Source organism: Equus asinus, chromosome 4 (assembly GCF_041296235.1).
Source record: "Equus asinus isolate D_3611 breed Donkey chromosome 4, EquAss-T2T_v2, whole genome shotgun sequence".
Taxonomy (NCBI): domain Eukaryota; kingdom Metazoa; phylum Chordata; class Mammalia; order Perissodactyla; family Equidae; genus Equus; species Equus asinus.
Window position 1 is genome coordinate 41,756,804 of NC_091793.1, and position 14,517 is coordinate 41,771,320.

Genomic DNA, 14,517 nt, shown 5'->3' on the forward strand with positions numbered 1-14,517 from the left:
GCAAAGTAGATATTTTTTTCTATTTATCTTTTTCTTTTTCATGTGTGTATATATTGCTATGGGCTCACGGGTTTTTATTTATTCACAGTTTTGAAATCAGTTACAGTTATTAATCTTTGCTAAAATAGAGGGATCCCCTTCAAGCTGGTTTCTGTGTCTCTTTTATGTGCCCTGTTAAACTTTTGAGCACTTCCCTCTTTTCTGGTGTCAGAAAATATCCCAAGCCCACCTTTGAATGTTTCCTGCCTAGATGTGGTTCCTTTAGTGATTTGTAACTATTTTCTCTTGCTTGAAATTACTTCTTCACTTAAATTCTCCTTGGTTTTCCCTCCTGCCCTACATCTTGACAAAGTGCTTACCAAATTGCCTGGTCTTTTCTCAGTGGTATTTAAGAATTACATTCATACGTCAAGAGGAGAGGTCACTTACAGATCTCTTCTCTTTGATCTATCTCACAGGCTTTACAGGGAGGAAACAATAATTGTTATTGTACCTTTTAATTAAGAGGAATGAACTAATTTGTACGTGTGAAATGACCTAAGCTTTTAGAATTTTGGCTTACAGATATAAAACATTATTTTAAAGGGATATCCATGAACAAGGATTATAGTATATAGAAACTGATGTCTTCACTGTAAGCATATAGTTTTCTTATTTCAAAAATGATAGTTTCATTGTGTTAATCCTTTATTTTTTGTAATTTGCCTTCTTGGATTGTATTTTCTAAGAGAATTTTGTCTACTGTTTAGCTGATGGATTAGATTTTGTGAGGACTATTAAAGCAGGAGCAATCCTTGGCCATTTTTCTGTTACTTGGAGTCTCCTAATTTTTCTTTTTACAAAGTATTTTTGGAAGACAATATATTTCTATTAAAATTCCAAAGTGACTTTTTGGGCTCAGTCCTGCAAAGATATATTTGATCATCAAATATACTTACTAATGCTGCACCAGAGTCCTCAAGTAGGTGAATGGAATGAATTTAAGAAACAATATTTTTGTTTCCTTATTTTATTTTACTTCATTTTATTTTTCTTAAGGTGCTAAACTATTGCTTTAGAAATTCTGAAGTAATAAAGAGAAAAATACAATAAAGGCCCAAAAAGAAAAATCATCAGTTAAATGAAATATTTACCAGTATATTCTAGTCAAACTTTTTTTTGGTCACTGTATGTAAGAATTTATATGTTGGCAAAGAATGTAGAAAATACCCGTATAAATTTTTAATCTTCTCAATTTAGAAAAACTAGTTTTCTTCGAATTGAGGTTGAGTGTCTGCATTTCAGTAATAATCAAGGGATAGGAAAAGAAACATGGAATTGTCAGAAAACTTAAATAGAATTGTTCAACTTCTAAACAAACATTGCAAATACTTTGTGGTGTGGATAGAATCAGTTTATTAAACAAATAAACAGAACAGTATCTGTATTTTTGGGATCTTGGTAAAAGCTTCAATCTTGTGGGTTTTTCAATTTAGGCCCTTGCTTCTGGACATCATAACTGTATTTATGTAGAATGCTTTTCCAGAGAGCCTCTTTAAAACCCACTTGCAAAGACAAGAGCAGGGAAACCATAACTGCCATGTTATCTGACCATAATGATGGGGATAGATTTCTAATTGCAGCCATGAGTTAAAAGAAACACTCTAACTGTGAAGACTCCAAGATATTTTTCCCTGATGTTCGCCTAGCATCGCAGATGAGTAAGACAAAATTTGCTAGCCTTAAAGAGCGAGTTGTAGATGTGGGAGTTCAAGCCCTGGTTTTTATCCAGTAAAGATCAGATATATATGTATTGGTAAATCCTCATTATTTTTGGACAGAAGAAGCACAGTGAAACAGAGATTGCATGAAATTAAATGTAAAAGAGTCAGAAAGTTTCTGATTACAATGTAAATGTCACTTTTTCTCTGTTTTGATTTTTGGCAAATTGTGTTACTCTTTCCAGATGTCAAAGGGATAGTGAAGAGATTCATATATTTTAGACAGACTATTGCACTATGAAGTTAAAATGGAAACTTTTGTGTTATACTCTCACATGAAGTGTTGTGATTTACTGTGAAAGTAAAGATAAAATGACGTTTGAAATTAAGCAGAAAACTGTTATACTTTATTTTATTAAATTTTAGGACTGATCTTAAAGATGACTTTAACTTAGTTGTACCTTAGAGTACTTTTCTTTTTAAGGCAATGCAATAAAAATATATGAGCACTTATTGGATCCCAGGTAAGATTTTATCAATAGTTTCAGTTTTGAAACGTTTAAAAGGGCCATGTATTAATTTTTCTTTCATTCATCATTGAACAAAAACTGAGTGCGAACCTATTAACAAAAATGGGTTGATTACCTACTATAATGCCAGTCATTCTATTAGGCCCTAGGGATGCATCATTTGCTCTCATGGAGGTCATAAAGTAGTAGAAAAATTACGAAAATAAACAAAATATCAGAAAGTACTAAGATCTATGCTGAGGATTATAATTGGCTGTTACGCAGAGTTATAATAGGGTGGTAAGAAGGGTAGAATGTGAATTGTTACTTCATATTGGGAAATCAGGGAACCCCTCTACAAAGGTAACATTTAGCTAGTATCTTTAATATTTAAGAAAAAAGATTTCATGGGTTTAATATTTAAACATTTTTTTTAATCAATTTTGCTTAAATTATATTTCGAGTCCGTATTTAAGATAACCTTTTCCTGTCCAGTGAGGTTTTTTTAAATTGACTCTGACTGCCTCTCAGCTTTCAAGAATTGTTTTCCACATGAAATTTAAATAATCCATAAGCATTTTATCTGTAAAAATGCTTTTAAGATGTGTATGAACTTGAGACTTCCTTAAACATTGTCTAAGTTACTTCTTAATGATTTGTAATTTTTTAAAATTATTTTTTATCTTTTTATTGAGGTCATAATAGTTTATAACATTGTGAAATTTCAGTTGTACGTTATTATTTGTCAGTTACCATATACATGTGCCCCTTTACCCCTTATGCCCACCCCCCAATCCCCTTTCCCTCTGGTAACCACGGATCTATTCTCTTTGTCCATGTGTTAGTTTATTTTCTACATATGAACAAAATCATACAGTGTTTGTCCTTCTCTGTCTGGCTTATCTCACTTAACATAATACCCTTAAGGTCCATCCATGTTGTTGCAAATCGGAGAATTTTGTCTTTTTTATGGCTGAATAGTATTCCATTGTAGATATATACCACATCTTCTTTATCCATTCATCAGTCAATGGGTACTTGGGTTGCTTCCACATCTTAGCTATTGTGAATAATGCTACAATGAACATAGGGGTGCATAAGTCTCTTTGAATTCTTGATTTCAAGTTCTTGGGACAAATAGTAGTGGAGTAGCTAGGTTGTATGATATTTCTATTTTCAGTTTTTTGAGGAATCTCCGTACTGTTTTCCATAGTGGCTGTACCAATTTGCATTCCGACTAGCAGTGTGTGAGGGTTCCCATTTCTCCACAACCTCTCCAACATTTGTTATTTTTTATCTTGGTGATTATAGCCATTCTAATGGGTGTAAGGTGATATCTCAGTATTTTTGATTTGCATTTCCTTGATGATTGGTGATGCTGAACATCTATTCGTGTGCCTATTGGCCATCTGTATGTCTTCTTTGGAAAAATGTCTGTTCAGATCTTCTGCCCATTTTTTGATCGGATTCTTTTGTTGTTATTGAGTTGTATGAGTTCTTTATACATTTTAGAGATTAACCCTTTGTTGGATATGTGATTTGCAAATATTTTCTCCCAGCTGGTGGTGTTTTGTTCCTGGTTTCCTTTGCCTTGCAGAAGCTCTTTAGTCTGATGTAATCTCATTTATTTTTTCTTTTGTTTCCCTTGCCTGAGTAGACGTGGTATTTGAAAAGATCCTTCTCAGGCCAGTGTCAAAGAGTGTACTGCATATATTTTCTTATAGGAATTTTATGGTTTCATATCTTACCTTCAGGTCTTTAGTTCATTTTGAGTTAATTTTTGTGTATTATGAAAGATAATGGTCTACTTTTTGCATGTGGCTGTCCAGTTTTCCCAACACCATTTATTGAAGAGACTTTCTTTTCTGCATGGTATGTTCTTAGCTTGTTTGTTGAAGATTAGCTGTCTGTAGACATGTAGGTTTTTTTTGAGGAAGATTAGCCCTGAGCTAACATCTGCCACAAATCCTCCTTTATTCGCTGAGGAAGATTGGCCCTGAGCAAAAATTTGTACCCATCTTCCTCTATTTTATATGTGGGACCCCTGCCACAGCATAGTTTGCTAAGTGGTGCATAGGTCCGCACCCAGGATCTGAACCCCTGAACTCCAGATCACCAAAGCAGAAGGTGGGAGCTTAACTGCTGCACCACCGGGCTGGCCCTGATATGCGGTTTTATTTCTGGGCTTTAAATTGTGTTCTCTTGATCTGTGTGTCTCTTTTTGTACTAGTACCATGCTGTTTTGATTGCTATAGTTTTGTAGTATATTTTGAAGTCAGGGATCCTGATGCCTCCATCTTTGTTCTTTTCCCTCAGGATTGCTTTAGCTATCTGGGGTCTTTTGTTGCCCCATATGAATTTTAGAATTCCTTGTTTTATTTCCTTGAAGAATGTCATTTGGATTCTGATTGGATTACATTGAATTTGTAGATGCTTTAGGTAGTATGGACATTTTAATTATGTTTACTCTTCCAATCTGTTTGCATGAAATATCATTCCATTTCTTTATGTCATCGTTGATTTCTTTCAATAATGTCTTGTAGTTTTCATTGTATAGGTCTTTCACCTCCTTCATTAAATTTATTCCTAGATATTTTATTCTTTTTATTGCAGTTGTAAATGGGATTGTGTCTTGAATTCTCTTTGTGTTAGCTCATAATCAGAGTATAGAAATGCAACTGACTTTTGTAAGTTGATTTTGTACCCTGCAACGTTGCTGTAGTTATTGATTATTTCTAATAGTTTTCTGATGGATTCCTTAGGGTTTTCTATATATAAAATCATGTCGTCTGCAAACATTGCCAGTTTGGATACTGTTTATTTCTTTTTCTTGCCTAATTGCTCTGGCCAAAGCCTCCAGTACTATGTTGAATAAGAGTGGTGAGAGTGGGCGCTCTTGTCTTGTTCCTGTTCTCAGAGCGATGGCTTTCAGTTTTCCCCATTGAGTATGATGTTGGCTGTGGGTTTGTCATATATGGCCTTTGTTATGTTGAGGTACTTTCCTTCTATACCCATTTTATTCAGTTTTTAACATGAATGGATGCTGGATCTTGTCAAATGCTTTTTGTGTGTCTATTGAGATGATCATGTGGTTTTTATTCCTCATTTTGTTAATGTGGTGTATCACATTGATTTGCTGATGTTGAACCATCCCTGTGTTCGTGTATAAATCCCTCTTGATCATGGTGTATGATCCTTTTAATGTATTGTTTTATTCGGTTTGCCAATATTTTGTTGAGGACTTTTGCATCTGTGTTCATCAGTGATAGTGGCCTGTAATTTTCCTTCTTTGTGTTGTCCTTGTCTGGCTTTGGGATCAGGGTGATGTTGCCCTTGTAAAATGTGTTAGAAAGTGTTCTGTCTTCTTCAGTTTTGGGGGATAGTTTGAGAAGAATAGGTATTAAATCTTCTTTGAATGTTTGGTAGAATTCTCTAGAAAAGTCATCTGGTCCTGGACTTTTATTTTTTAGGAGATTTTTGATTACTGTTTGAATATCTTTATTTCTGATTGGTATATTCAGATTCTCTGTTTCTTCTTGATTTAGTTTTGGGAGGTTGTATGAGTCTAAGAATTTATCTATTTCTTCTAGGTTGTCCAATTTGTTGGCATATGGTGTTTCATAGTATTCTCTTAGAATCCTTTGTATTTCTGTGTTATCTGTTGTAATTTCTCCTCTTTCATTTCTAATTTTATTTATTTGAAGCTTCTTCCTTTTTTTCTTGGTGAGTCTGGTTAAGGCTTTGTCAGTTTTGTTTATCTTCGCAAAGAACCAGCTCTTAATTTCTTTGATCTTTTCTATTGTTTTTCTTGTTTCAATTTCATTTATTTCTGCTCTAATTTTTATTATTTCCCTCCTTCTGCTGACTTTGGACTTTGTTCTTCTTTTTCTAGTTGTGTTGGGTGTAATTTAAGATTGCTTATTTGAGATTTTTCTTGTTTGTTGAGGTCGTCTTGTATTGCTATGAATTTCCGTCTCAGGACAGCTTTTACTGCATACCATATGAGTTGGTATGGCATATTTTCATTTTCATTTGTCTCCAGATATTTTTTTTATTTCTCCTTTAATTTCTTTAATGATCCATTGGTTGTTCAGTAGCATGTTGTTTAGTCTCCACGTATTTGTCATTTTCTCAGCTTTTTTCTTGTACTTGATTTCTAGTTTCATAGCATTGTAATCAGAAAATATGCTTGATATGATTTCAGTCGTCTTAAATTTATTGAGGCTTGCTTTGTTTCCCATCATATGGTCTGTCTTTCTTTTTTTTCTTCTGCTTTTTCTCCTCAAATACCCACAGTACACATTTGTATATTTTAGTTGTGCGTCTTTCTAGTTGTGGCATGTGGGATGCCACCTCAGCGTGGCCTGATGACCAGTGCCATGTCCGTGCCCAGGATCTGAACTGGCGAAACCCTGGGCTGCTGAAGCAGAGCACGTGAACTTAACCACTTGGCCACAGGGCCGGCCCCTGGTCTACCTTTGAGAATGTTCCATGTGCACTTGACAAGAATGTGTAGTTTGCTGTTTTTGGATGGTGTGCTCTCTATATATCTATGACATCCACCTGGTCTAGTTTTTCATTTAATTCCCCTATTTGCTTGTTGACTTTCTGTCTGGATGATCTATTCATTGGTGTAAGTAGGTTGTTAAGGTCCCCTGCTATTGTTGTGTTGCTGTTAGTATCTGCTTCAACGTTTCTTAATAGTTGCTTTACATTCTTTGGTGCTCCTGTGTTGGGTGCATATATATTTATAAGTGTTATGTCTTCTTGGTGGAATGTCCCTTTATCATTATATACTGCCCCTGTTTGTCTCTCATTGCCTTTTTTGTCTGAAGGCTATTTTGTCTGCTATAAATATTGCAACACCTGCTTTATTTTGTTTACCATTGGCTTGGAGTATCATCTTCAATCCCTGTCTCTGCACCTGTGTTTGTATTTAGAGTTGAGATGTGTTTCCTCTCCAGGAAATTTTGTTGGATCTTGTTTTTCAATCCTTCCAGCCACTCTGTGTCTTTTGATTGGAGAATTCAATCCATTTACATTTAGAGTGTTTACTGATATATGAGGGCTTAATGCTGCCATTTTATCACTTGTTTTCTGGTTGTTCTGTATTTCCCTTGTTTCTCATCCCATTTATTTCAGACTGCCAATTCAGTTTGGTGGTTCTCTATGTTGGTTTTCTCAGTTTTCTCTTTATTAATCATTTCTGTCTCTGTTCTGATTATTTATTTAGTGGTTACCATGAGGTTTGTGTGAAAAATCTTGTACGTGAGATAGTCCGTTTTCTGATAGCCTCTTATTTCTTTAGTCTAAGCAGGTTCCATCCATTTCCTCTTCCCCTTCTAAGTTGTTGTCACAGCTTATTCCATTTTGTACTGTGAGTTTGTGTTTAAAGTGACAAGATTATACTTCTTTTTGATGTTTTCCTTCTCTTTATCTTTAATGTTATAATCAAGTGTTTCTAACCTGTTCTGATAGAGAGCTGCAATTTTCTGATTTTGTCTGCCTATTTATCGCCTTGCTAAAGACTTTGTAAACCCTTTCTTTTTTTTTCAGGTATGAGGGCCTTCTTGATCATTTCTTGTTGGGGAGGGTGGGTCTTGTGGCAATGAACTCTCTCAGCTTTTGTTTATCTGGGGAATTTTTTATTTCTCTGTCATATCTGATGGATATTTTAGCTGGATAGAGTATTCTTGGCTGAAGGTTTTTGTCTTTCAGAATTTGGAATATATCATTCCACTTTTTCCTAGTCTGTAAGGTTTCTGGTGAGAAATCTGCTGAAAGCCTGACAGGGGTTCCTTTGTAAGTTATTTTCTTCTGCCTTGCTGCCCTTAATATTTTTTTTTGTCATTGACTTTTGCCAGTTTTACTAATATATGTCTTGGAGAAGATCTATTTACATTTATGTAATTATTAGTTCTATTAACTTCTTTCACTTATAATTCCAGCTCCTTCCCCAGGTTTGGGAAGTACTCAGCTATTATGCCTTTGAACAAGCTTTCTGTTCCTTTCTCCTTGTCCTCTTCCTCTGCGGTACCTATAATCCTTATGCTGCATTTCAATTAATTGAGTCAGATATGTTTTGGAGAGTTTCTTCATTTCTTTTTAGTCTTAGTTCTCTCTCTTCTCCATCTGAAGCGTTTCTATATTTCTGTTCGCCAAATTGCTAATTCTATCCTCCATAATATCAGCTCTGTTATTCCAGGACTCCAGATTTTTCTTTATCTCGTTTATTGTGTTTTTTGTCTCTAACATTTCTGATTGATTTTTCTTTATAGTTTCAATCTCTTTTGTAAAGAATTCCCTCTGTTCATTAATTTTATTCCTAATTTCATTGAACTGTCTTTGTGAATTTTCTCACAAGTTTTTTGCTGATAGCTACTTTGAATTCTCTCTCATTTAGATTATAAATTTCTGTGGCTTCAGGATTGATTTCTGGGTGCTTGTCATTTTCCTTCTGGTCTAGAGTATTAATATATTTCTTCATACTATTTGATGGAGTGGATTTGTGCCTTTGCATAGTGATAGTTTCTGGTCGTAGATTCCACCTGCCAAGATTGGTGGGGGCAGTCAGGAGCTGTGTGTTCTGAACCCGCCAGGATCCCTAGCATCTATGACTATCCTTTCTAATCTATGCCGACAGGGCCCATCTGCGATTGCCTGCTCACCACTGCTGCTGTACAAATGCACGCACATGTGCTCTGTCGAGGGTCCTTTACTCTGGCCAACAGGCTGAGTTGGTGTCCCGGGCGGGGGAGTGGGGCACTTTCTTTTGCATGTGTGATCCCAGGAGTGTTTTTGCTCTGTCCTCTCTATCTGCCCTCCTGGGGTGCTGGCTTGATGAAGACACCTCTGCAATTGCTTAGCCTACTCTGTTTTGGAGCTTTCCAACAGCTGGTTGGCAACTCAGAGTGCAAAGGCACTCCCAAGAGAGCTGCCCCTCCCCCACTCCTCTCATAGCTGCCTGGTACCACACCTTAGGTCGCTGCTGGGGAGGGAGAGGTGATTACCTTATCTTCTTTCTCTTCCTCCTGGAGGGTCCAGCATGTCCACCTTCAGACGTTTATCTGCGTGGGTCTCTCAGATATCTATTGTGTTGTGTGGATGTCCTATGTTATTTTATGAATGTCTTTTTCATTCTATCTTAGGAGAGTCTAAGGTAAGAGCTCACCCCGCCATGAGGCTGATGTCACTCCACCTGATTTGTAATTTTTTATTGCTGCCTTTTAAAATCTCTTTTAGGCTTTCTCATTTAAAATATAATTAGAATGGAATATGAAGAATTTTTAATTTTAATAAGGAAAATATTTTCTTAGAGTTTATGGATAATAAATTCCTGAGTCTTTAGCTAACTTATCAGTCACTGAAAGACTTATGAATTTCATATCTTTTGAGAGTGATTGAGTTTAAATTTGAGTCCAGTTTTCCAAGGGAATAGAGAGGATTTCAAGTGAACAGTCTGGAAGCAACGTCTAAGAGTTAGAAACGAAGAGGGCTGTAGAGCAGAAGGTGGGGTAAAAGTAGTTGAGAGGGTGAGAACAAGAAGAGAATTGCATACAAGGAATTTAATTTTGATGAAATTGAATTTCTCAATTTTTTCCTATTACGAATTGTTTTTTTGGTGTCATATCTAATAACTCAGCCCAATTCCAAGTCATAAAGATTTTCTCCTATGTTTTCTTCTAAAAGTTTTATAGTTTTATATTGTACATTAAGATCTATGATCCACTTTGAGTTTTATAAGGTGATCCACACCTTATAAAAGGTCTTAAGTTAGGAGAAGTTCATTTGTTTTGCATATGGATGACCAGTTGTTCCCACACCAATTATTGAAAAGACTGTCCTTTCTCTATTGTTTCTTTTGCTCCTATGTCAAAAAACTAAATGGCTGTATCTGTGTTGGGTCTATTTCTAGACTCTCTATTCTGTTTTGTTGATCTGAGCATCTGTCCCTTTGTAAATTCTATGCTATCTTGATTATTATAATTGTCCAGTAATTTTTAAGATCATTTCTCCTCATATTTAATATGTTTTTCCAATGTTTTCTGGCTTTCATACTTCCTTTTTGATGACCTGTTAATCTTATTATTGTTTCCTTGTATGTAATGTGCCATTTTGCTCTGGCTACTCTCAAGACTTTTTTCTCATGTTTGGCTGTCAGAGTTTGATTATAATGTGTATAGAAGTGTTTTTCTTTGTGTGTTTCCTACTTGAGGAGCTTCTTGGATCTCTAAATTAGTGTTTTTCCACCAAATTTGGGATGCTTTTGGCCATAATTTTATGAAATATTTTTTCTGCTTCTTTTATTGCTCTGCAGGATTCCAATTATGTGTATGTTGGACTTCTTTAACTTGTCCCACAGATCTCTTTCATTCTTTCTTCTTTTTTTCCTCTTTTGTTTTTCATATTTAATAATTTCTATTGCTATATCTGTAAGTTCACTGTGACTTTCTTCCACTTTCTCCATGTTGCTCTTGAGCCCACCCAGCAAATTTTGTTTCAATTATTTGTACTTTTCATCTCTAAAATATATACTCTAGAATGCACATGTGCTAACAGCTGTTGCCTATTTCTTCCTTTTTTTTTTCCTCTTCTTCTCTCCAAATCACCCCAGTACACAGTTGTATATTGTAGTTGTGAGTGCCTCTAGTTGTGCCATACACATCTTATCTCAATTCTTTTAAAATTTAATGTTCCTCCAGCTTCTGACTACCCCTGGACACTTTCCAGTGTCTTTAAATAGCATTTGTAATTTTTTATTTAATATTCCATGTTTGTTGTCTGTGGGGTTCACATGTTCACTCACTTCTCCCCCATTACTGGAATTCGTAGGGCCTTGAATAACCACAAACTTGGAATTCTTACCCTTCTTCTTGCAGTTCTTTTAAGATTAAATTCTCCAATTTCTGTCTTCTTTTTGGATGATTTCCAGTGTCTTTACATAGTTATGTTTTTAAAATTTTATCTAATATTTTATAGTGGGAGGTCACATAATCACTTCCCCAGTACTAGAAGTTATAAGCCCTTGAATAGCTGTAAATAGCTAGTTTTTATTTTTTTAAAAAAAGATCATTGAATGCCCTGGTTTATCATTTGACTGATGGACAAGTCCAGTATATTTGAAAACTGATGCTCATATCAACTTCTCTCAAATATTTCTTATCTTGTATTTGAATGGTCTATGTCTCTGTTTTAGGCCAGTTAAATGTCAACATCAACTACTTGTTATTAATTGGTTTAGCATTTGCCTGAACTTCTTTATTTTAATACTTAGTTGGTTATTTGGTTTTGTCAAAGTTGGTAGGTATCTAATAATTCTCCAAAAATTTGACAACTTCAGCCATTATATTTAGCCCTGTAAGGGATGTAGGTATAGGACCAAATAGTGCCAGCTGGACCATGCCCTAAGCTTTAGGGGACTTCATTACTGGTTATTAGTTAGTGGCAAATGTATACAGGGGAATGAAATCGGGCCTCGTTAGAAATACAGACTTCGGACTGTATCTTTTATGCCATTTTTTAAGAGACATTTTCCAACAGTTATGATGACTGTTATTTACTCATAGATTCTCACTGGTGGCAAGTTGTTTTAATGAGTAAGAGTGTGTTAATTGTCCAACCAGACTTTTGGTTGATATGGCAATTCTCTTTTTTCCGAAGAGCTGAATGAGGTATTGTCATTAAATGATCATAAGTATTTTTACTGCATGTAAAAAACCTTATTTATGGATTTGGAACAACTTCAATAAGGAAAATAATATTTTATTGTACAGGTGAAGTTACTAGCAAAGAAAATTATCTACTCATATTTAAACCTGCTAGTGAATTCAAAGAATGACCTGGCTCTGGCTCATATTCTCAATATTCCTGATAGAGGACTTGGAAGAGAAGCCTTCACCGATTTGAAACATGCTGCTCGAGAGAAACAGATGTCTATCTTTTTGGTATGGACATGTTACATTTTCAAGATTTCTTAAAGGCTCTTTGAACAGTATATCCATGTACCTTAATATAGAATTCTTGTAACTAGGATAAAACAACTTTTGAATTGTTAGTATATGTTCTCTGTCTGTATTTGAAAATCCATGGTATTTTTAGTTTTTACTGTATCCTTCAAATTTCACAAGGGACCAATTTCTCTAACGCGGTGTTTCCTTACATGTAATCTGTAGAGTGCTAGCCCTATTAAATTCTCCTCAAATAAATATTCCCAAAGGCAAAAAGTCCCTATTAAATGGTCTTTGAACAAATGTTTCCAAGGGCAAAATAGTATATTCCCTCATTGAATATACATAATACATGTTTGTGTATCAAAAACTCCGAGAAGTCCTGCTGTAAAGAAATCTGCTTAAGTTAACCTTGTTATTTAATCTGTTGTTTCCTACGTTTTTAACCATAGAACTTTCCCCCAGTTATTGAAATTTCATTGCATTTGTGTTTCTCAGGTATCCTGAGAAACACTTTGGAAAAATACGGCCTTAGAACGTTCATCTTTGATGGAGGTGCTCTTATGTATAGCCATCATATACACATTTTTATCATTGTATAGGCAAGGCCTTTTGAACTACACATGATCAAATAATCCTAAAATGTGAAATCTGGATGAGATTTAGTGACTATCCAGTTTAATCTGTATGTTACAAATAAAGAAGCTAAGGCTTGGAAGAGTTGAATTAATTGCCCAACCTTGAATAAATCAACACAATTGACACTGAAAAACCCCTTTGTCCCATATAACAATTCCAGTAGCCAGCAGTCAACCTAATAAGAATATATTCATAAACTAATTCTTTATAGTCATTGATACACTTTTATGAATATACTCTTATGCCCTTAATTTGTCCCCTTACTTGACTCCTTAATCTCCATCCACCTGCATTGCCATCACCCTTGCTGGCATGATTTCTGCCTGGCACTTGTTTCTTTGATTATTTGCTTCAGAATCAAAGTGTGGCATGAGTCATAAAAAATGCTTCACTTTACCTGTATACTCAGAAATATAGAAAAGTACCTAGCTTCATAAAGTAAATTGTTGTTTAACTTCCTAAATCATTAAGCATAACTAAATCATTTGTTTTAATTCACAGGTGGCCACATCATTTATTAGAACAATAGAGCTTGGAGGGAAAGGATATGCACCATCACCATCTGATCCTTTAAGGACACATGTAAAAGGATTGTCTAATTTTATTCATTTCATTGACAAATTAGATGAGATTCTTGGAGAAATACCAAATCCAAGGTAATGATTTTTCATAAATTACAAATGTGTGTTATTAATCTGTCTTTAAAACTTCACCGAATCAGAGATAGATTCAAATATAAGAGCTATTGAAATGATCAAGCATAAGACCAAATAATAGGGAGAAGCAAAATATCTAGATGAATAAATTATAATCACATGACCTATCCCCTTGAATTTCTGCCTATCTATGATTCCAAAATTTTTGCCAAAGTCAAATGCCATGTTCAAATTAAATTTGACTGGAGAAGAGGGTTTACCATTTATCTTTTTTGGGAGAAGAAATCGATTTTCGAGTACTGGAAATGACTGAATACATAATTTCTTTAAACTTTCTATTTAGCAATAAAGGAAACCCATACCAAGAATGAGTAAGGAAATTGACAAACATGATGCATTCTATATTATATTTTTTGCTAGTTTTTTTTTTTCATTTTCTTATGCATAAATCTTTGATTCATCTGAAGTTTGTTTTCTATATGATATTGGACTGTTTTTTGACTGATAGACTCCCATTTATAATATGAGGATATTGGATGGTGAGTAATTTTTCAATTAATTTGTGGGGGCAGAAGTAAGTTGTATATGCTGCAATCATGGTACATCACTGTCACTGTAGTTGGTATGTCATAGCATAGTACTAATAAAATAGCTGGTATTTATTGAACACTTACTATGTATCAGACATTGTACTAAGCTCTTTATGGGGATTATCATTTGATCATTACAACAACCTTACATTATAGGTACTATATAAATACCTAATTTAGAGAAGAAGAAACTAAAGCACTGGGACTAAGTAATTTAGTCACATTGTTATTAAGTAGCAGAGCTAGAATCTGAACTCAGTCAATTCTGGCCCTGGAACCCATTCTTTTAATCACTATATTTTATTCCATGAAACTTCTTTCCATTTTAAGATTTCAAGAAGAATTTTTTTCAGGATTTTGTTCTGAATTGCATCCTTCTATCTTCTCATATTGATATCCATTATGGGGAAGTAAATTTGAAAGAGAGTTTTGAATATGACTTATAGTCAATATTAGTGACATCTTCTGAGCTTTCA

General features: G+C 34.7%; 1 protein-coding gene across 5 annotated transcripts in view; it reads left to right on the plus strand.

Annotated features, from left to right (window-relative positions):
- Positions 1 to 14,517, plus strand: part of PARPBP (PARP1 binding protein) — a 64,451-nt gene that overhangs the window by 23,341 nt on the left and 26,593 nt on the right. For 4 of the 5 annotated variants that reach the window (XM_070507160.1, XM_014835076.3, XM_070507161.1 and 1 more), the window contains 2 exons: positions 11,983 to 12,153; positions 13,297 to 13,451. In XM_070507160.1, the coding sequence (XP_070363261.1) occupies positions 11,983 to 12,153; positions 13,297 to 13,451 (326 nt within the window). Of the gene's footprint in view, positions 1 to 11,982; positions 12,154 to 13,296; positions 13,452 to 14,517 lie in introns of those variants that run through there. The other variant, XR_011502665.1, reaches the window with a different exon arrangement.